Source organism: Furipterus horrens, unplaced genomic scaffold, assembly GCF_987537825.1.
Source record: "Furipterus horrens unplaced genomic scaffold, mFurHor1.1.pri manual_scaffold_9, whole genome shotgun sequence".
NCBI classification, from domain to species: domain Eukaryota; kingdom Metazoa; phylum Chordata; class Mammalia; order Chiroptera; family Furipteridae; genus Furipterus; species Furipterus horrens.
The window spans coordinates 29,849,421-29,873,477 of NW_028327179.1; the positions used below are offsets into that span (position 1 = coordinate 29,849,421).

The following is a 24,057-nucleotide window of genomic DNA, read 5'->3' on the forward strand; positions in this document are numbered from 1 at the left end:
AAGCATTTTTCCAGTGGTTTGATAGCTATTTCAATCAACTGTTAGGTTTTCATTACCCTACTGGCCAATCGCTCACTTTTACAAGCACAAGGAGGGGAGAGGGGCCGGGATAGAGATTGGAAGGAAAGACAAATAATCTTTTCTAAATGTATTTTCTATATATCCTTTTCTGTGCAAATATAGTTAAATGGATTCTTTTTCCTGCCCATTAATTTATAGCCAAGTTGGAGGCTGCATTCTAAATACTTTCCCTTAACCTTCAACTTTCACATGTAAAACTTTCATTCACCCAAATATTTATTGAGTGCTTGTTATGTGCCAGGCACTGTGCTAGTCCCAGGTGTCCTATTTAATTAGACAACTGTAAGTATCTACTTTGTGTATGTTCCTGTGTATGTTTCTAACCTCGAAAGATTAGGAACTCCAATCTAGGGGAAAGTGATTAACCAAAGGAAGTCTGACAAAGTGATTTTGTTCCCCTAAGTCAAAAGGGTGGCTAGTTTTCAGGATACTAGATGTTCACTTTTTACCCAAGGGTCCTTAATGGTAAGACAAATAAACACAAAAGATTTCATTTACATGTTGAGAAACTGTTGGCTGTCCAAGAGGAGACAGATATTTGGGAATGAACCACTGATCAGTTTTATTTGCCAGTCAAAAATATAACAGTGAAAAATTTCTTCTGTAATATTCAGCTTTGAGATTCCCAAAATGGTAAATAATTCATGTTTTAAAATGTAAAAGATTTTTTGATAGCTGACATTCTCAAAAATTCATGCATACCTTCCCTTGAAATTCGAATATAATGTTTCATTCACTTCCAACCTATACGGTATATAAATATTTACACACACACATGCCTAAGTAGATACTGGATTTCTTGTATTTTAGATACATCAGTAGTAGCACATATACTCATGGAAGAAACAAACAACTCTCATTTCTATCCAGGTCACTGTTAATCTCGACTCACACATGATTGAAGCAGCTTCATGCTCGGCTGGTCTAAGCTGTGATTTGAGGCTACTGTTCTAAGCAGTAATTTTTCAAGATAAAATTTAACAGTTTTGAAATTCTAAAACTAAACACAATTTTGTCAGCCATAAAAAAAATTAACACTATAATTAGCAACTGCTTCAAAATCCAAACTGCTATTGAAGATGACAGTTTGAAACCACAGAATAATCATAAATGATGATTAATTATACAGACTGGCACTTGTTTCAGAAGGTTTATATTCATAGGCCATTTGCCACCAAAATGGGAATATATGAATTTCATTGAAGATTGCAAATTACTATACAAACATTAATTTGGTTTTTATAAAATTAAATATTAGGGTTTTCTTTTCACTGAATCAACTCCTTCATAATACATAAAAGTCTAAGTATTTTCTTATCAATTAAGAACAAAGTGGCTTGAAAAAATATTAATGCTATAAATCTAATTTTATAAACTAATGCTACCTGAATAAGCACACTATTTATATAATAATCAGTTTAATCATGGTCTTTTACATATATAATTACCCAAGTGAAATCCACTGCTACTACATTCACCATAAGATAAATAATTATAACATTAATTGGAATAGTGCTTTTTCTTTTCTTTTTTAAATTAAGTACTTTTCCTAGAAGAAATCAAGTTAATACTAAAATTACAATCATACATTTTAACCTAATTATTTTATTTCAAATACTTATAATTTATTATGACAAGGAAATGAATTAATATATTATTTCAAAGTAGGTTATTTTACATACTTATATTTTTTAGCACCCCAAGTCTGCCCACACAAACATGCCATTGTGCTTTCTGACTTAACTGCACAGTGTTGTGCCCATGACAATAAAAATTCAGGCAAACACTGGAAAGTGTAGTTGAGAATTCCCATGTTTTGTTTCTCAGTCATCAAATACCTAGATATTATCAACAGAGCAAAGTATGTGCATTTTATCTAGGTGTTTGGTATCCTGGAAGAGATTATGCCAAGGCTTCTTTTCCATGGAGGTAGCACCAAAATCAATGTTTCTCATCAGCTAAAGAAAGAACATCACTTCTTCACTGAAGAAGAAACTAGTACTGCAAAGACCTCTAAGCATCTTGCACCATATGGCCACACGCACTTAATGAGAAGCACAAGTGTTTGTGGCACTTATAACTGGGCTTCGATAAGCGGAGTCCAGCTCCACTCCCTTCTTCTGGAGGCTGCCAGAGCTTAGCCCTGCGATCACCAGCCGGGCACAGTGGCCTTCCTCAAGCACAGTAACTAAAGTGAGTGATTTCAAATGCAGGTCTTTTTCGTTAAGGAACTTTTACTTGAATTAACCACAACATCTCAGTCGAACTTCATATTTTGTGTTCCATGCACCCCGTTCCCCATGGACGGGGCAGTTTATTTATATTCTATTTCTATTCAAGGCACAAGCTTCTTGTGGAAAATTGATGAAGGCCTGGTCCTACTGGAAAACTCGAAGTAGTTCTACAAAGCAAACAATTATTGCTTAAGTGTAATCCACTTAAAACCATAAACGTATTGTATTTATTTTGTGTCACTCAAATCCTTTTTAGCTCCCGGCACTTCCAGTTTCTCAGAGGCTGCTATAGCAAAGTGCTATTTAAAGTGCAAGAGAAATGGCGCATCGAATCTGTTTTATCCTTATTCTAACCTGCTAGGAGCACCGTGTGAGGCCCTTTGTAGCAGTCCTTGTACATGACGCCTTGATCGTCATTCTAACCTGTATTACATAGGCCATTATTCCTGTTGGGATTCCTAATAAATTTTCATTCTAAGCTTTCATTTCAGCTTTAAAATACATTTACGTGAACATTTAAATCATGCTTTATGGTTTCAGCAGTTACATTTGCTCTCTCATGTTTGCCCGCATTTTTCCTGTTTAAGAATGTCTCAGGGACCTTTTTATACGCTAACAAGGGTCAAATTCATTGTACTTACTGAAGTTTATGATAAGATGACGGGCCCCCAAATAGTCATATCAAACAAGGTATCTAACATGTTGCCAAGGCTCAGGGTTAAAGGGCGATAAGCTTTATTCACCACCCAGATTACAGATTTTAAGTCGCCATTTTATTTTTCATATTCTTCTTTAAGCTGAACATGATTTTATTATTTCTATCATTTGACTACTGCAGAAATGGACGTAGGAATTTGAAACTTCTGTGTGTTTTTCACAACTGAAAACAAAATCTTTCCTGGAAGAGGTTAATGGAAAACGTAATAATAGGAGGTGGAGGATAAACTGCTTCTTTCAAAACTGGAGCTGCAAACGGCATTCCAACTAATTCAGATAAGCAGCAAATGTCGTGGTTAGGGGGTATTCACGACGGCTGCATCTATGTGACAGCACCCAAGCGTTCACAGTGGCCGTGGGCTTGCTGTAAAACATGTCTGCAAGGACAACAGGTAGAGAGGCTGACGATCAATCATCAGGACACGTGAATAATTCTATACTCACTGGCCCATGTGCTATTAAAATCAGCTCCACAAACATGGAAACACTTGCTATTCAGTAAAGGAGCCATGGCAGTAACTTTTGTGTTTAATTCTTTAGAATATGTGTGTTCACACATCATTAAAAAAAAAATCAACCATGATTAACAGCTCTCTACAAGTGTATTCTGAAGCAAAATATTCTCAACATTTTCAGGTTATATTTGCAGTTAATTTATGACTTGTTATCTTATCCACGTTTCAACTAATTGAATGGAATCATATAGCTCCAAAACAAACAGACTGCAATTCCTTAGTTTGGAGAGAAAAATCCTCAAAACTTATTCAACAGCTTGGCTCATTTCTTATTTCAGATCTTAAAAAATGTAAATGGTATATGCAACCACTGCCTATTTAAGTAACTTTTAAGATACACTAATAGAATAATATTATGGCCAAATAATATAAGGGGTCTTCTCTGCCTTTCATTGATTTCACACAACTTCCATTTATGCTAATGGGAATTAAACACCTGCTCTACAAAGAAAACAGACCCCTCTCTGTGAAAATAAATGTGTACAGTATATTTCCAGATACAATGCTGAAATCAAACCAAAACTGAGTGCTATATAAACAAAGCATAATGTGGTCTACCTGAAAACACTGCTGTTTTATATTTTACCTCCTGAGTTGTAGGTCTGGAGGTATTACTCATGCCTTTGCCATTTCAATGTACCAAAAAAGAAAAAGAAAAGGATGGACAGACTCAATCTGGTGATTTCAGTGAGCTTATACTCAATCCTCTGTTTACCCCTTCAGAAGTTCATAATAACTTGTATCAGTAAGTCTAGATTCAGGCCACTCCTCTCTGCCATCCTCTTAACAGTCATGGAAGATAATTGGACATAATAGAGGAGGACAGTTTCATGCGGACTCTGTACTGGGACTCTTTGCAGCAGTGGCAGCCTCAGCTGGGAACCAGGTGAGGCAGACGAGTGACACCTGAGTCCCTTTCAAGCAGTGCCCTTCCAACTGAGTGTCAGTCTCTTCTGGACCTGTCTGGTGTGGCTCAGTGGATTGAGTGCCAGTCTGTGAACCAAAAGGATGCTGGTTCGTCCCCCACCAGGGCACATGCCTGGGTTGCGGGCCAGGTCGTGCGAAAGGCAACCAATTTTCTTGAACAGTGATGTTTCTCTCCCTCTGTTGTTCCCTCTCTTCCCCTCTCTCTAAAAATGAGAAATAAATAAAATCTTAAAAATAGTTTTTTTAAAAAAAGAAGATATGGCATGTACTATATTAACCACATTTCTAAAGATTTCTCCTTCTTCTTAATAATCTAGGTCAAGGCCAAAATTTGTCATTTCTGATTTGCATCATGAGCAGTATTAAAAACAATACTCCTGTGGACAGGATTGGCTACATAATTTACAGGGCTTAGTGCAAAATGAAAATGTGGAGGTGCCTTGTTAAAATTTTCTTAACAAGACAATGACAGCAGAGCAGTAAACCAAGCTCAGAGCTCATCCAAACACCGGGCCCAAGAGACTGCACACCACGAAGTCAGTCTCCCTTCTGGAACAGGACCTTGGCAAGAGATAACCTGCTGCCTGCTCCTTTCTCCTTGGCCCAACAAAGTCCTCAGTCAAATCAGCTGTGGGAGAAGGAACGTGAGATGTCTTCCCACAGACACCTATTCAGTGTTTGAGGTCTAAGAAAAATGGATCAACAAAGTGTACCCTCAATATTTCATCTTCTTTCCTAGAGGTTCTGCCAAATAAGGTTTCCCACCTGAAAGCCAGCGTGACCCTCGTGAGGGGTGCAGTTTTAAACGGGACCAGCAGGCCACTGTTGAATACAAATAATGGCAGCACAGTCTACTAGCAATCTGGTCCTCAATGCCATATTTTTTCTCTTCCTCTATATTTGTTCCCTTTTTAAATCACTTCCTGCTCACTCCCCTTCCCTTTAGTCAGCCAAGAACCAGCCTTAAACTTGACCTCTAATTCTAAATGGGCCAGCTGGCCGTGAAGGCACGTTGGCTTTCTGCAGTTCCAGTGACTTGGAAGGCTGGACAGGCACTGTGGGGAGGGTGCCCTTCTCTCCTAAACTGAGTTGTGCTTCATCAGTTCTAGGCTGGTGGAGGAGGTGGCAGGAATGACAACCATGGCACCATCTTCCCATGGAGGGATCTACCACCTCTTAGAAGTGGGCGTCTGCTGAGTTCAGCTCTGCACAGCCATTTTTCCTTTTAGGACCTGGAGCCTCCACACAGTTGGTCTTCAGAGATTTAGAATAGAGTATAGAGATGAGCAAAGAGAAAAAGCACTCTGTAATTTTTTCCCCAGAAATAAATACAAGGTAAATTTGTAAATACTTTATAATAATACTGAAGGAAAAAAAATCCATAGTTAAGACAAAATTATCTTGTTAAGTCTGAGTTTTCCTGAGCTGCAGATTGCTTTGTATATGATCAAACAATACAGAAAGAATTGTGTAAATGTATAAGCCTATTCTGATTTTTGGTCATTCAGAAAAGGGCTAGAAGATTATAAAATCACCTACTCTCAATAAAATAGTATATCCTTTCTTTTCCCTCGGTAGTGAATTTGTAAGGATAAACAACCCTACAAATTGTTTGGCCTATTATATGTCACAGAGATTTTTCTATAGCCTGTCTAGACTCCAGACAATAGGCCAGACTGGCCTATAGTTGCAGACATTTCTATAGTCTGTAATATCGCTTAGAAAAGTAAGGGCAATAATACAAAAATGAAAACCAGCCTGACCTGCTAGTATGATAGTAGAAATACGAGTATAACAACACTTTACAATTTAGAAATGATGATAGCAACCTAGCAAGAAGTTTTAGCAGCCACATATCAGCCAAACAACTTTTGCAAAATCATTTATACTTCCAAAATGAGTAGTATTCAAGTAATTCTGTCCACTGTGTATAAAATCACCTTATCACAGAAAATTGTGTATATATGTTTTGTGTTTTCTTATTGCATAGAAATAGTGTATGTATATATGTATATAATATATATATATAACCACAAGTATATATGTATTTATTAAATATATATTTTTCTGTACAATATTTGTGGTCAACACACAGACTTTTCCAAAGGCCCGTCTTTAAATGAGTTAGGTTGTTAAACCATTCTGCTTTATAGCCCTCTTGGATAAAACAATGTTGCACACAATCTTACAAGAGTAAAGGGACATTATGTATAAGCTAGGGAGATGGAGAAAGGGGTTTTAAAATTTCATCTACTTTCTGCCATTTCATCTCTGAGCATTTCTCTACATCTATTTCTCTCCCACAATTACACTTGTTACAAACAAAGGAAAGAAAGAAAGATGGAGAAAAAAAGAAACCTTGTTTGTTTCTTTATATTCTCCTTCTTCGCTAGCTTTTAAATTTTTTTGGAAAGAAACTGATAAAAAGTACTTGTTTTGGCTGTTTAGTTTTATTTTAATGAAGACCAGTACAAAATGCACTGCATATAGAGAATACCCATTGAGGAAAATATTGCTGTAAAATGGTCAGCAGTATTTTTGATTTGGAGGGTATTCTGTTTCCCAATGGCTCCAAGCTTCATCAGTGACCACCAGGCCATTCGCATCTTCAGCACTGGGGATAAATATTAACAAATCTTTGTTGCTGTTGGAATGACTCAGCTTGTGGCATCAGGGGTAGTTAAAGGGGTGTCTAATGAAACAGAAAACATGCAGTAAAACCGAGAGATTCTTCCAGTTCTTTTACTTAGAGTTGTACATCACAAAATAGAAAACTCCTATTTTTAAAGTCATTCCATTTCTGTCTCTGGCTGAATTTTTTAAAATTCCAAAAATAACACTATTTACCTTGTTTCAACACAATCACCTCTACTATATAGCAGTATAGAATATGTCATTAAAAGTTCCACTGTAGAACAAACCGTCTAGGATTGCCAAATGTATAGAATGCTGATTGATTGATGAAACCACACAGAACCTGTCTCAATGTGAGCAGCTAAGTTCATCCACCAGGCACTCACTGAGCACTTCCTGGGTTGAAGGCGTTTGTGCCAACAAGTGCTGTATGTTCCCCCTCTAGAAGGCAAATGTTAGTTGCATATTATGCCAAAATAGCATTACACAACACTCTTATTTTGTTTTGCTTGGAAGTTTAATATTTTCTGTCTTTAAGGAAAAAAATTATTTAACCTCATCAGAAATGAAGGATTTTGTCAACACTTTCTTACAGAGTAAAAATAAACAGCTGTGCTTCAGTACAAGTGACTGATAATGTGTTAATAAATAAAGAGAATATAACAATTCAAGGAGATTTTACTGAAATAAAAGATGCAGGTTTTTCCCATTGATATGTGCCGTGATGTCAAGGAATACTTCACATACAGGGTGGGGCAAAAGTAGGTTTACAGCTTTTCATATGGAAAATAATACAATTAATAAATAATAATACAGTAAACTGTGTTTCATGTACTCACACCTGTAAACCTACTTTTGCCCCACCCTGTAGCATGTAAAAATATATACCATATATTAACTTTGAATATTATAAAAATAGTACAAAATTCTAATTCACTGCAGCCTTTTAAATTGGCTACATTTGATAATCCAAGAGTAAGATTTAAATTTTAATGGGACATACCAACTAAAACTTAACTTTTTAAAGTAAACAACAAATTCCAGATTCGATGTTAGCATGATGAACTTGGCAAACTTGCCTTCTCATCAAATGGGTGGGAAGTGCCATGATTCATCCCAGGAGAGCTGGGAATTCTACATGCTCTGAACAGAGCTTGGACCACTACCTACAGTGTCCTGTGCATGGAGACGGAAGACCAAATTAGGCCCTAAGGTAGTCTTGCCAAACTCCCACTGAAGTCAATGAAATTTGCAAATGCTCTCCAGAGGGATCTTGTGGCCCAGTATGTCTTGTCGATAATTCCACTAAGTGTTTAAACTAGATATAGAAGTCAAAAAAATAAACCAAGACAAACACAAAATAATGTGTACCTCTCCAACGTCGTAGATCCAAATACGGCCTTCTGAGTCCCCAACGGCAACTTCTTTGCCAGCTTGAGCCCAACGAACACGGTTTAGGGCAGAGGCCCCCTCAATGGCCACACTTGCTGTTGGAACCTGCCAAAGTGGTTGCGAAAGAATCTCTGAATATGAATTTAAATATACGTTTAACTGGATGAGTCACCACTGCCTTCTTGTGCATGAAGTAATATGCATCCCTGTGCAGAAGTAAAAGGATTCATTGTTCCTAAATCATATGCTCCACTGTACTGAGGGGTACAGAGGAGACACTTTAATGAAAAATAAAAGGATGTTTTTTTTTTTCCACAATCAGTGGGTAGTGAGTAACATAAATATTGCATCTGACATACAAACAAACACAGCAGCTCAATTGGATACTTCGCGATCAGGTCATGATTTATGAGATGATGGAGAGAGATTTCAGGATTTACCAAGATCAAGAATATTATAAAAGGCAAGAAGAGGGAGTGCATTGTGGAATGAAAATCATAATAATATGAGCCTTCAGGGGAAAAAGTATGTACTGATCCCTCAAAACCTCATCAGGGAGGGGATGATAGGAAGAAGAAGTACACAGGTAAAAAACTCCAAAACCTCAAATTCTCCTTTCTCTCTCTCTCTCTTTTTTTCTTTCTGTTTGTACTCCAGGAAGTCCCAATATGTAGGAAGTGATCCCTACCTTTGGAAACACCCCAGGGTGATATCCTGATAAATGGAGGTAGCATCTACTTGTAGGAAAGTCTTACATCTATTTAAATAAACACATGAAATCTGACAAGGTTGATAATTAAAATTATTATTATTATTAAAGTGAACCGGAGGTGCTGATGTCACCTGAAGCATTTATTACAAAAACCTTAGTATTTGAAAAAAGAATATTAGTGGGCCCACCCCTTCTCCATCGTTAGTTGTATAAATTCTTGTCTTTAAGGTTGGAAGTTTATTCCTATGAATGTCAGATTTCTAAGCCTTCTACAAGAATGTTGAATAAGAAATGACAATGGGCCATTAAAAAAAAATTAAGAAGGTAAATGTTAAGACAAAAAAGAAAAAAATGTAGTGGAAAGAAGGCCACAAGGGTCACCCCACCACTGACGAAAACCTGTGTCAAATAAACATGTTGGGTTAGGATGGAAACTCGGCGTGGTACTGTGCCTGAGCTCTCCTGGCATTCTGTTACGCCAGGAATTGAAACCATCTGTTGATATGAGATTATTGACCCAATACCTATCTGCAAAATAGCAATGGAAACTCCATCAGATGCAAGAATCTATGTTTAAACTTAATCTTGAAATCAATAAAATCCTTTTACCTGCTTAAATCATGGTAGGTCAGCTGTGAGCAAAAATGTAAAACAAAAGTCCCCAGCTCATTTACTTTTTAAAAAAGATACACTATTTCTACAATAAAGGTACCTGCTGTGCAGGCTGGAGCTTGAATTTTTAACCATACCTTTCAAAGGCCAAAACAATGTGAATTTAGATGGGCCATAATTCTGTCAATGCATTTTATTATTAGTGTGCTACTCAGAAAACAAATCTGAGATTCAGCTAGAGAGTTTTTCAGAATTAATTTTGAAATCAAACAGGCCTATACTTTACCTAACTTTACTCATTATCAGATTTTTCTATGAACAATTTCAAAATTTGAATAAAAATGTTTAATGTTAATATGAATATGAAAAAATTAGTCACTGAAGAAAACTGATTTTTGATACATTTTAAATTATGTCAAATACATTTTAAATAATCTTATTTACTTGGAATTAAGTACTATAGCACAGTGAATCAATTAATATCCTAACCATTTAAAAATACCCTCTTTTCACAGATACTATAAGTGGCAAAAATGACTATCACAGCCTATAATATGTGCCAATAAATTATCGCATGCATGAAGGAAATGACAAAATATATTTTATTAGCTTGACCAGTAATGACCTTTAAAATGTTGATGAATCCATAATGAAAATAATCTTTACATTGTCTCTGTCTCTCTTATTGTTTTACTTCAGTCTCACAAATATTTTCACAATTTTTTAAGGTTCAATCGTTTTAATTGCAAAGACAGGATCTATACAGTATGAATTACGACATTGTGCAGAGGTCCGTGAGTATAAACTATCCTTGCATAGGAGCAGTTGGGACAACTTGGTATAAAAGCACTGTAATTTGAATAACAACAGAACACTGAGATTTCAGGTTCTTCTTTTTTTAAAAAACAAATCTGATTTTTAATCTCACAAATACTTGAAAAATCTTCTTCAAACTTGACAGAAGGCAAAAATAATTTCAGGGTTTTCAGAAGTATTCAGTTCATTACTAGATTTGAATAAGACTCATATATCGACTATTATTGTGAAAGCAGAATTATGTTTATCACAAAACTAAATGCTTCACGTGTTCAGTAATGATTTTTTGAAATGTTTAGCTATAAAACTTTCATGTGGCTATCTCTTGACACCCAGAGAAAAAAAAGGGAAAAAAATGATGTTTGGCAGTGTTGAGACATTAATTTCATTTTGCCCAGAAAGCTGACAAAACAAACAAATAAAAAACAAACAGTTACACGGGGATTATCAAGGAGTTTAGGGAACACTCACTCCCATTGCACTGTAGTTGGAAATTACCTGGACATCACCTCTACTAGGTGATTTCTGATGCAGGGAATCTCTTCCGTCAATCTGGAAAATGTGTGTTTTTTGGTTCCTTTAAGTAAATGAGTTTATTCTAGCAGATATAGGCAATATGATTTTAATCAACAGTGATGAAAGACTTTAGGAAACTGTTACAATGTAGAGTAATAACATCTTTCTTTGAAAAGCAATAATGTTATAAACATTTCAACATTCAAAAAGATGGGCATTGCGTGTATTCATGTCATTAGATTATTTTCAAAGTTGCCTTATTATATAACTCTTATCCTTGTCACATACATAGTTCTTGTAGCCAAAAGGAAAAATAGACTTAAATTGAAATATTTTTTAAAAGATAACTATTTGGCATTGGTTATAGGTGTATATAATCTTGCAAGACACAGTGATTCGATAATAACACCTGAAAAATATTTCCCTACCCCCTCCCACACACGAAAAAAAAATACTAGGGGAGTCTGCTCCTCCTCATATCCTCCAGCTGTAAGCTTCCTAATTAAAAAGGCTGAGCTGTTTCCTGCTCAAAATACTTCAAAAGAGCTTTCTCTAGTTCTCCACTTGACATATAGTTTGCAACACTTGTTCCTCTTACCTGTCCATTCTTATTTATGGGGAGCTGCCCTGAATCGGAGACCAGGAAATGATGAAGAGAATATTTCATTTTATTAAATTGAAAGACATTTAATATTCATATTTTTTAAAAGCTAACAAAAAAGCCACATCGCCAAATTGCACCTCAATAACTTTGAGAGTAGAAAAAAGGAAAACGGCACATGACATAATTTAAAAAATGAATATATATATATAACCTAATTTTTAAAAAGAATATTTCTTTATTGTCAATTCCTTTTTTAAAACATAGCTATTTTTCACTTGTAAATCGGGACATGTTAAAATCCTGATCTTTAAAAAATACTGAGTTTAACAAACATGTTCAGATTTAGAAACTATTGTAGAAAAGTCTACCTGCAAGGTCAAGATCTTAAGTCAAGGATTATTTACCTTGTAAAAATTAAATGGAGGCTGGACCTGGATCTAAACATAAACAGTCAACAGAATCATCTTTTATGAATTCAGAATAGGAATGGTACAAATTGTGAAGGCTAACAAATCGCCCCTTTTAAAAGCCCAGTCTAAAGGCAGGGTCCACAAAAGCTTGCTTTTTACAAATGTTTGCCAATAGAATTATTTCATCACCGCTCTGAAATATGCCTGTGTATCCTTTCCCTTGGGGGAAAAGCATGAACAAGTATCGTTTTGCTCTTTGCAAAAAGGGTCGTCAATTGTCCAGAATCCGCCACGGTTTAGGGATGAAGTGGGATTAAATGATTTTTTTTTGGCCAATGCATCCGCCAATTCCCTTCAGAACACTCAAGAACGGGGGGTCGGCAGCCCAACTGCAATTGGAGGGTTTGTCCAAAAAAAGGCCATTTTTGCAGAGAGAGGGGGAGATGGAGAGAGGCCGCCTGCGCCCCCCTCCCAGGCCTCCCGGCCCCGCGCCTGCGCCGCTGCTCACCTCGGTGTCATTGTTGAGGTTCCAGAGGTCCAAGCGCCCCATCCCGTCCACGCAGGCAAAGAGCGCGGGATGCACGGGGGACCACATGACGTCGTACACATAGTCGGCATTGTCTTCAAAGGAGTAGAGCGGCTTGTTGTGCTGTAAGGCAGAGAGACCGTGAAGACTTTGTGGCGCTGCTGCTGCCTCGGGCTGTCTAGGGAGCCTAATTAAAAACTTTGCACATTCACAAAGTGTCATAAAACTTCCCGAGATGAAAGTCCTCGAGAAGGTGAACCGCGGCTTTAATGTGACTAGAACTGTCCAGTGGCATAAATAAATACCGAGGCAGAGGGGGTTGCTCTTAAGGGGCCGGGGGCTGGGACTGACGGTGTTGGGGGGTGGGGAGGCGGTTTTAGCCGCCGTCGGCAGAGACATTCCAGGCAGGTGGACTGGACTGCCCATTAGCTTGGAATTCCAGCCTCCCTACGCTTTGCGAGTCACTCGAAGCCCGAACCCAATCGTGGTCCTTCTGCCCGGATCCGACCCGCGGGGATGCTCTGCAAACCCCTGCTCTCCGAGTGTCCCCCAACTCTTTGCACCGAAGGCAACGCCTGCCACCTCGTGGTCATAGTCTGCAGCTGCAATTCTGCTTCCAGTCCAACTCTAGACCAAATAGTTCCTTTGGGGCAGGGGAATGGGAATATACTTTAAGGGGCTTTGCAGTTGTTCTAGGAAGTGAAAAATCTTGCGGTTCTAAGACCTTAGTCTGTCTACCCAGGGTCAGTGCACCCAAGTCAGGTGGACTGGTGTGGCTCAATTTCCTACCCTGAACCTTCAAAGATGAACCACCTTTTCTATTAGATTGCCCAATATTTATTTCCAAGAGCTCTGAAATAGGTGTTTTTTTGAGGAAATGAATTAGCACACCCCCACTGCATACAAATGCTTCCACTCGGAGGGATACAATAAATTAAAATGGCACTCTTGATTTCCAGTGAATATTCTCACATCAAAATAGCACAGAAGTCAGAGGCAAGTTTGAAAGTACACCAGAAATAAAACGTAATTGGCCTTCATGAATTATTCATTCCATCTGGCTTGTCTTATTCTAATTTCTGCATAATGGCTTTACTAATCCCTGATCAATTAATGTAAAATGAAATTTAAATGATAATGAAAGCCCTAGAGATAAAAAGAAATTAAGTATTCTTATATCCTCTGACAGAAATCTAAACAATGGAAGTTTTTTTCCCCCAAGTCTTCATCCAGTCAGCTGTCTGTACTCCTGGGTTTGACTAAATGCCTGTACAGGCCAGAGTAAAAAGACCATAAAAAGATAACATACAATATGAACAATCTTCATAGAATGTTTGAAGAATGTATCTGTAGGGAATCAGTTCCAAATATTATATCCAACTCTCCAAGTGTACTGATAGTGAATGTAAAATACACAAAATATGTGTCCAGAAATGAAAGGTAACAAAATCAGTGGGAAGAAGATAAAACTTCCATAACCTAAACATAATGCAAAAATTTGTCAAGCTTCTACCTATAAGTGATTTCTCTTTCCATGAATTAAATTACTTTGGCATTGCTTAGAAGTGAACATAATTGTAATACTATTAAAGCAACGCAGAAAATTTTAGACAGTCCATTGTGTGTGTGCATGTGTTGGTAGTGTATGTGTGAGACATGTCTTATTTTTAATTCAAAAAGTATTTAATGGGGGAGTAATTTGAAAAAATACATATGACATTAGATCTCAAAAAGAATTAAAAAGAACATTAGCCTTATAGTTTTGTATTTTAATATTCTGTAACTGTTTTATGCCAAAGTTTTTATTATATGCCATGTCTGCATAATGATTAGGAGCTAAAATTATTTGCCTATTTGCTCTTTATGTAATTTCTTTCTTCCTCTCACTGTTTCAACTAGGTTATTCAAATTACCTTCCCCACAAAATCTAAATATCTAAGGACACTAAGTAGCACGATCATATCATTTTTCCTCTCTAATATAGAAAAAAAGGCAATGTGGAGTAGCTGGTTCTTCACTGAACACTTGTGAATATTAACTTCTAACTCTTAGTAGAAGACTATTCTTGCCTCAGTTCTTGATTATGGCAAGCCAGTCACTATTCACTAAAGAACATAAGTAGCACATTTTTCTTCAAGTTAAGGGGTAGAAAAGACTTACACATTCCTAAAAAAGTTGATTCTCAATATCTTCTTTCAATAACCCTGCTGGTAGTATATCCGATTGCATAGGGCTCTAGATACATATATACACATACAATAAACACATACCACATCTACAGTCCTTATTTTAAGCAATTGGAAGACCATCCAGCTTTAAAGAGTCATTTTCTAAGGAGCTGATACTATTTGATATGTTAATTCTCTCAGTAACTTATCCTGTTAATCTCTAGTACTGTTTCCTCTTTTCTTTTACTAGTTTCTTTGCTGAGAAACTTAGTTGAAATTGTAGTAAATCCTGGAGACTTCACTTTTTAAACATCTGGAAATAACTGCTATTATTCATGTTACCAAAAACAATTTTCTCACATTTAATATTGCATAGAAATGCTATTATTCTTCTCTAGGTTTTTTTCCAACTTCCTTAACACCCCTTGCCCCCAAGATTGAACCTTTCATTATGAAAGTCACTGTGCAAGTAATTCTAGGCTACAATATGTGTGTGTTTGGAGAAAGAGAGAAGGGGTTATATTTTCAAAGGCTTTGTTTTAACCTTGGTAAATGAATCAGCAGGGAAAGTCTTGGTCAGGATTGAATCCCTTACCAGGGTACCAAGGAGACTGACATCTACCAACCATTTCTTTTCAAGTGTAGCCTTGCATATGCTATAGACATAGGCTTACGGTACTCTTACAATAGTAAGCAGTGCTATTTTGAATATTAACTATACTTCTTTCAATAAAGGAATTTTTCATTCTATTTTGGGGGGACCCAAAGGGTAACCTGAAAGCCCAATTAAAACCATTGCATAGTAAACACATATATGATGAAATATTAATATTTTCATAAAATATATCAAAAGCATTGGGGCCTAAAGATTCTGTTATTTGGATTTTGAAACATACATGTCTGGATCCACAAAGTTGTTATGACTTGCTCTTGCATTGTCATTGATTTTGAAAAGGTGGAGAATGTGGGGTAAAATTGGACCGATAATTTTGAGGAAGATCTTGGAATATCATTTGTATATATTAAAGCCACAGAAGCTTGGCGATTTTAAATATTTACTCTGCAAAATACTCAAGGTCATTTAGTAAGCTAAATATTGTTCCACAGCATCTTACTGTAGAAATAGTTTTTCAAAACAATCAGATTTCATGGGAGAAAAAAAACCTGTGTTTCTTTTTTCTAATGCCATGTTTAGTATCAGTGAACTGTTAAAGAAAAAAAGAGAAGGAAAATCGTACTGTTAAGCAACCTGCTCCACATGTGACACATGCCACACCTTGTGTTTTAGACAAGCTTCCAGGGCTGTGCCAAAAATGCAAAATTATCCAGACACAGATCAGCTTGATTTTAATGCCCCGACTCTCAAACAGAACGGAGAAGCGGCAACCAGTCACTTCCCAGGCAGACGCGCAGGGCAGGGAAGGGTAAATTGTTGGGTGTTTGCTGTGTGCCTGACTCTATACACACATTGTCTAATTTAATCCACATAAAATCTCTGTAAGGTAGACGGTATTTACAGAAAAGAAAATTATAGTTCAGGAAAGTTAGTAACTTTCCCAAGGCCACGAAGGTTGTAAGTGGGGGAGCTGGATTTGACTCTGGTTTTCCTAGCTGTTCTGCACATCCTGTTTGCTGGAGCCCTGAGGTCCTCTATAAAACACAGCAATGGTCTTCAGTCTTCAGAGAAAAAACAACAGATGTTTGCTATCCCATTCAATACAACCAATATTTACCAAACACACACTATATAACTTGTAGAAAGAATGAAAAAAGATCACAATCAGAATGCTTCTTTTATTTCCTGAATCAGTTATTAATCATCCTGAAGGTGTTACCCACAGAATTTCAGGCATGGTTGGCACCTTGTGACAGCAACAGATATCGTTCTCTCCTGAAAACTAGGGAAGAGGGTGGGAATGCCCTTTAGCCAGCAGAGATGAAGAGCAGGCCATGCATTAGAGTAGAATAAAATGATGCTAGAAGGCAAAGATCTGGGTCCCAGTTCACGACATGTCTCCACGACTTTAGGTGAGGGACTAAAATGAAAAGATCTGAAAGATAGGGATAATGTGGACCAGAAAAGGCAAGAGGAGAAAGTGGCAGATGACAGACCTTGGGAAATTGAACTTATCTTTGGATTGTAGTTTTTTCATCTGTAAGATGCAAGGCTGGACCTCAAGGGTTCCCATTGGCTGTGTGAGGCTATGACTCTGTTGTGTGGTGAGGGCTGAATGGAATCAAGTATGTGAAAGATTTTTACAGTGTTACTCAAAGCTAAATATTATAATTAAAGCCATCTTCTTTGATGTTCCATAGACTTCATATCACAGTGATTTTTTTTTTTTTTTACTTTGTATTTCATCAAAATGTACATATAAAATGTACCAGGGTGGTTTTTAGCAATTTTTTTGAAATTATTAAAGTAATAGACCTCCTATTTAACCAACTGAGAAGGAATAAATAATATTAAATTTACATAAGAGAGGCAGGTAGTAAATTCTGTTCCCAACATCTATCAATTTTTTACAATAAAGACTTGATCTCTAGATTTGAGCTTTGATTTTATAAGTATACTTCTGACAACGAAGGGAACTGCATATTTTTTCAATCAGTTAACTATAGAATGATTTCATGAGACATGCGTTTCTATTTCTGATTTAGAAATGTACCAAAGTCACATCTAGAAAATATAATGTTTGTTTTATTTTCCTCTCTATATTTTTCCTCTTATCAGACACCTCTCAGCATCCCAGTAGGCTTCAGTATTTTGAAGGTTGGTGAATAGAAAGATTTCTGTTAAAATACCTAACACCTATAAATGCTGTGGTTCTTGGGGTTGCATTTGGCTCTAGTGATTAGCTTTCAAAGCAGACTTAGTAGAAATGTTTACCCAATCTTTGAAAATTTCTTTTGGAGTAGAGGGGAAGTGAAACAGGGGGTAATGCGTGGGTAGGTGGGGCGAGGGCCAACAACTAATAGCAGAATTTCTGTATTTTTATTCTGAACTGAAAACACATAGAATCTTACCTTGAAGACTATTCTGTTGGGGGAAAAATGATGACCAAAATACTAAACAATGAGTAATAAGAAAATGTTCTTCAAAAGTTGTCATGTGGGTTCCTCTGAAGTAATTAAAATAAATAGCCAGCCAGTTCTTCCAGGAAACATTAAAATGTGAGACCACAATATCGCTTTTAAAAAACTACCAAAGGACCCCAAATTTTCAGGCTCACACAAAAATGGATACCTCTACCATAAAAAGAAAGTGCTTAAACAAACAAACCAAAATTCACACACCAAACCAAACCAAACCAAACCAAAATACAAACTCTTTTGGCCCAAAAGAGATGTTGCGAATTTGGTACTATCACTGGAAGACACTATTTGCAACTTAATGGGGGATCCTTCTAAAGCACAAAACATCCTATATTTATCTAAATTTCTGTGGCTAATATTAAAACAATACTCGTGATACCTAAATGATGATATCTTTACCTGTTTCTGTCATGGTCAGAAATTCAAAATTAGACATAAACCCTTTAGGTGAGCTATTCTGAACAGAATATGTATTATGGGTCTGCTTGTTGTTGTGTACATTAATCAAAAATACATCAGGACTTTAATTCAAATGAGTTAGTTAAAGCATTGTCCCAATACCTCAAGGTTGTGGGTTTGATCCTTGGTCAGGTCACATACATGAATCAACCAATAATGTTTAAAAAGTGGAACGATAGATCGATGTTTCTCTCTCTCTCTCTCTCTCTCTCTCTCTCTCTCTCTCTCTCTCTCACTTTCTCTCTCTCTCTCACCCTCCTTCCCTCTCTTCCTCCCTCCCTCCCTTCCTTTCTCTCCCTATAAAAATCAATAAATAAAAATTTAAAAAGAAATAAAAATAAAAAATAAAAGTATAATTAGAAAGAAGGTTATAGCAATCCAGGAATTTAGCAATTGTCTTTCTAGAAATACATAAGTCTTGCTAAGTAAGAACTAAAGCCACATGAAAGGTGTTCTTTGTTGCACGACCTTCCTCTACTGCTTATTTGTGTGGAAGAATCCTCCTAATCCAGGAGGCGCCACCAATAAAGAAGATAATTATCCATATAAAAGAATGTATACATATTCACAGGTTTTGACTAGTATTTGAGTGTTTAAAGCCATAGAAAAAAACTACAAGCTTTGCCTAAGTCATAAAAGCAGTATTTCCTGACACTGGCATGAGTTTTATGACTATCAGCTCCACCTAAAGGTTCTTTAAAATGGGCATTTTAGTAGCACAACTTTGTACAACATCATTGTGAAAACACTAAGCAAACAGGGGTGCTCCCTTGAATGGCCGTTTACATTCATCTGCGCTGCTGGGGCTCTTTGGTATGTCCTGCCTTCTGGCTTCCTTGACTTGAGCCAGGGGAGAGGGGGTCACTGTACAGGTGGCTCATTAGTACAACGGGGATGGCCTTCACTGGATTAATGTGGTCAGGCTGATTGGAGACTGGACTCTGGTATTAAGGATTAGGGAGGATTGAGGCATGATAATAGGCTCAACCTAGAAGCAGCTGAAAGTGTGATTGTGTTCGTGCCTTGAAGACTTGGAAAGTTAGAAGGACGTGCACGTAAAGTGGTATTTGCAGGCTTGAGCAGTTTTGCTTATTTATTTGTTACTTATTTGATGTCAAATCATACAACTGTGTTTTATTAGTGGGTAGGCTAAGTGGCAGAATGTTTCCAGGCTGGTCCTTAAACTGTCAACCTGGATTCTAGCATCTGGCTTACCAACTGTCGTGCCAATATAAATAAATTTATAAATATATACATATATGTAATTCTTTAAAAATATTTTTTAAATATCAAATTATGAATGTAGATGCCTGGATTACACCTTGACTCATACTTATTTTTAAACTGCTTGGTTAACATCTGCCAGTTCCCAGAGGTAATCTGACATGCTGGTCTTATAACATTTAATAAATGCAACATTTAGACAAATATCACTTCTTTTCAAGAAATCATATGCTCAAATACCTAGATTTGTCCCATTAAACAGGTTTAAAATCTAATGGTAAAATGATCAAAATAGATACATTTTCCGTTCTACTTCTTGCACCAACAATTGAATATACTATATATGAAGGGCACCTTCTCAAAGGGTCAAGGTGAGATTATTGTAGGCTGGCATTCCTGTGTCTCCTGATGTTAAAAGCAATGTGTCTTTCATATTATATCTAAAATCAATATACCTGATACTTGCATTTATTTTAATGGTGTAGGGAATGGGCATGGAGAATCTCACACATCAGCGATTCAAATATTCTGTTGAAATGCAGAATATATTTGCTATGCTTCCTGCTTTACAACAGATTTGCTTATCTTATTCTGTTTCTCCTAAACCAAATTGAAGTTAATTTCTATTCAAAAAGCAAATACAGGTCAAACATGAGGTGAGGTGATTCAGGACACTAAAAATGACCATGGGAAAATAACTGAGTATAAATTACAAACCTTGGACAGTTTGCAAGGTTAGGAGGTCACTTGAGGCTGACCAAGATGGCACCAAATTTGTTTGGCCCAAAAACAGTTACTCTGGGAGATAAAGATGAGTTTTATTTCATCTTCCACATATAAAATGCAGATTAGATGAGTAGGTGGGGGTGGATATATATTTGGATCTCATAATTATGTAGATAGTTGGGTCTGTTATTTATTACCCTCGTTCTCTTTTTAAACTTTATTGTTTAGAAGGAGGAGGCTGGGGAAGGCAACTTGTGCAGCATATCATTGAAAGGAAAAGGCAAACATTTCCGCTCTGGTTAAAAGAGCAAAGGAAAGGATTCACCAAGCCCTTACTTTTTGCACAATGGTAAAGCCCAGTCAGCTGGGTGAATTTTAAGTCTCAAAAGTGTTTATACGTATATGGATTATTCACACATGCCTGTAAAAATATTTAACAGTTATAGATATGTGTCGGTGGGTGAATGTTTTGGGGCTTTGGGGTTGGGGTAGGGGGTAAAAGGACAGGAAGTATGAACACAGGCTAAGTCTGGCTGTGACTTGATTACATTCTTGTGGTTTCTTTCAAAGGTATTCTCCCTGGGTGAGCTTAAAAAGGAAACCCCTTTCCCCTCCTTCTCCAAACCGCCCCCCCCCCCCCAAGTTAGACAGAAAGGAATTTGATGACTGGCACAGGTAGCTTTATGGAGAGCCAATTTAATATTTGTTACTTTATGTTAGAAATGAAGGGAAAGGGGGAGCAGAAATGAGGATGGGGGAAGGAAAAACAGGAAGTCAGACACCACCTGAGTGTTGTGTTTATCAGAAAGGCAGCCAGCAGGGGTTGGGGGTGTGGAAAAAAGCACACCCTGTCATCAGGTAAGTGTTACTGGAAGTAAACTGTTGATTTTGTTAATCTTATCACCTATTTTAAGTACTATGTTTAGATACTGTAATCGCTAAAACAGTAACTTTTGATTTTTATTGTGTTTTTCTTCTGATATTTTAAACATTTAACAAAATGCTAGCAGAAATAGATGTGCTCAGGTCCCCTTTTCTAGAATTATTTTTAGGAGATGTTTCCATCTCAGTTTAAACTAATCTAACCTACTTTTAAGAAGTAGGCGATTGCACTTAGGATATCCCAAACTATTAGTCTATCAACAATGATTTAATAAGGACCTACCATATGCCTTCTATTTTGGACAATCAATAGAAATACAGTATTTGACTGTTCTCAGGGACTCACAATCCCAGCAGGAAAATAAAAATAATAAAATAATAAGAGAAGAATATTGTTTATTTGGGATCTATTTTCTCCTTTTGTTCCAAAAGGATTTATGGTGACTTACAAGTTAAATATATCTGTAAAATTAAGAATAAACACACAACAGAAGCAGACAGAATGGATAGCTATTATCAGGATCCTGAGATAAGCTGATTATTACAATCTAGTACTGAAGAACTCTAAATTTCTTGATAACTAAGACAAAAGGGATAACACATCATATCACAAGGAGGTAAGAAAGAAAGAATGTAAGTTCCTCCTCAAAGACACATTGTTGGGGAAAATTCAAGGAGGAATTTACCATGTCTGCAAATCCCTGGGAAAGAGACTGGTTTTCTGTCTTGTTTATACCAAAGAAAGAGAACAAGTATGCAGCCAGGTGGTAAATTCTGTGGTGCAGATGTTAGGTGCCAGAGAAATTCAGAGATTTGGCGGGGGGAGTATTAGTGGTTACCATGGTCTGATGTGGTCAGGGAAGGTATTATCTGGAACAGGTGATGGGAACCGCCTTGAAAGATGTAGTGACTTTGATAGATGGTAAGGAAGCCAGGCAAAGAGAGGACAGCAAAACATGCAAAGACTGGCTGCATAAACCAGTATGGAATTCCCAGATAGCTGTAAAGGTGAGGAGAAGTGGGACTCTAAGATTTGTCCTAAGGAAGGAAATAATTTTGGTTTGGGTCAGACAGGGGTGAGAACATGTTATGAATGGTTCTGAGTTTAGAGTTAAGATTCTTTGATGCAATAGCTACTAATTTACCAAATATGTATTGATACACGTGCAGAGCATTGTGCTATATGCTGAATGGATTCAGAAATGTCTAATATTCATGTGACTGTCTTCAGTTTTTCTAGTGTGGACAGCTGAGTGATAAATACCCAGAATCAAAAAGAAGAAGTATAGTAGAGAAGGAAGATCTGGTTTGTAGATTAAACATGGTACAGGTAGTGAGTCTCTGGAGACAAAACTCAGGTTAAGTGGGCAGTGGAAATGGAGGTCTGGAATTGAAAGAGAGGGGAGCCTTGAAGTTCATGTCAAAGAATCATTGACAAGAGGTGCTGAGGGAGAGGAGAGAGTGCGGAGGAAGAAGGAAAAGATCTGTGATAGATTTTTTTTTTTTTTTTTTTTGGTGATAGTTCGAAAAACTGGGCCAAGAGAATGAAGAAAAAAGAACCAGTGGAGAGGTCCAAGGTGAACTAAGAGAATGTAACCCTCTGGACAGAGCTGCAAGAATGACTCAGACAGTATGATATAAGATGAATACTAAAAAGAAGCCATTGCAGCCCTGGCTGGGTGGCTCAGGAGGTTGGAGCATTGTCCCCTGCACCAAAGGGTTGTGGATTCAATTCTCAGTCAGGACACCTGCCTTGGTTACAGTTTGATCACTGGTCAGGGCATGTACTGGAAGCAATTGATCTACGTTTCTCTCTTACATCGATGTTTCTCTCTCTCTCTCCCTTCCTCTCTCTCTAAAATCAATGAACATCCTCAGGTGTGGATAAGAAAAAGAAGCCATTGTAGTTAGTGATCAAGGGTTCATCAGATGGCCTTGGAGACATCAGTGTCAAAAGACTAATAGAATTGGTTGAGGAGTGGTTGAGAAATGTGGCAGTGGTCAGTGTGAATGCATGTTGGCTCTTCGCTTGCTTTGGCAAGCTAATCCAATTTTTAGGATGTGTCTGGGACAATTGAAGTCATCCTATCCAATCGCTGCCACTATTCCCTAAGAGGATCCTAGCATCACTGCGGTTTGTTTCTAGGACTACCTTCTTTTTTTCTCAAGACACCGGTTTGCCAATTAGATGTAAGATCCTTGACTTTTGGGACCATTTCTTATGTGAATTTATATCACACACACTTGGTTTCGAGCCTGGACAATAGGAGGCAGACAAGATGCACCAAAAGTGAAGCAGGAAGCATCTGGGTCCAGTCCCATTTCTGCCTGACACCTGTGAGCAGAGCCTTAAACGAGCTTCTGATTCTTTGGACTTGTGATTCTTCCTCAGTCTGCCCAGGGCTGAACCTCTACTTTCTCTGGTGGATTTCTGGTTCAGCCTCTTCCCTGGGCTATCTTGTGTTCTTATAGCATGCTACTTCAGTCCAGAACTTTTCCTCTCACTCTGCTACCTTGAATCCAGTCTCTGATGAAGGTCATGGTTGCTGCCCAGTCACAGCAAAAAGTTCAGCCTGTTTGTACACCATGGGCAAGGAGCCAGGAGCAGGGCACTGTTCCTGAGGAGAAAAATGATATGAAAAACAGTAATAAAAAGTAGGCTACGAGTGACTTGGATGGTAGGAAATCTAAGCAGTGATTTCCTGTATACGATAGGCGCAAGGTATTGGAAATTAAATGTCTGATAAAAGTTATTTCATTAAAAACAAACAAAACTTATCCTTGGACTTAAAGCATCAATACATAC

At 37.3% G+C, this 24,057-nt stretch overlaps 1 protein-coding gene across 5 annotated transcripts in view; it reads right to left on the reverse strand.

The window, feature by feature from the left end:
- DYNC1I1 (dynein cytoplasmic 1 intermediate chain 1) overlaps positions 1 to 24,057 on the reverse strand; it is a 289,366-nt gene that overhangs the window by 8,337 nt on the left and 256,972 nt on the right. For all 5 annotated transcript variants that reach the window (XM_090287212.1, XM_090287216.1, XM_090287214.1 and 2 more), the window contains 2 exons: positions 12,679 to 12,819; positions 8,480 to 8,605 (listed from right to left, as the gene is read on the reverse strand). In XM_090287212.1, coding sequence (XP_090143338.1) covers positions 8,480 to 8,605; positions 12,679 to 12,819 — 267 coding nt within the window. The remainder of the gene's footprint in view (positions 1 to 8,479; positions 8,606 to 12,678; positions 12,820 to 24,057) is intronic.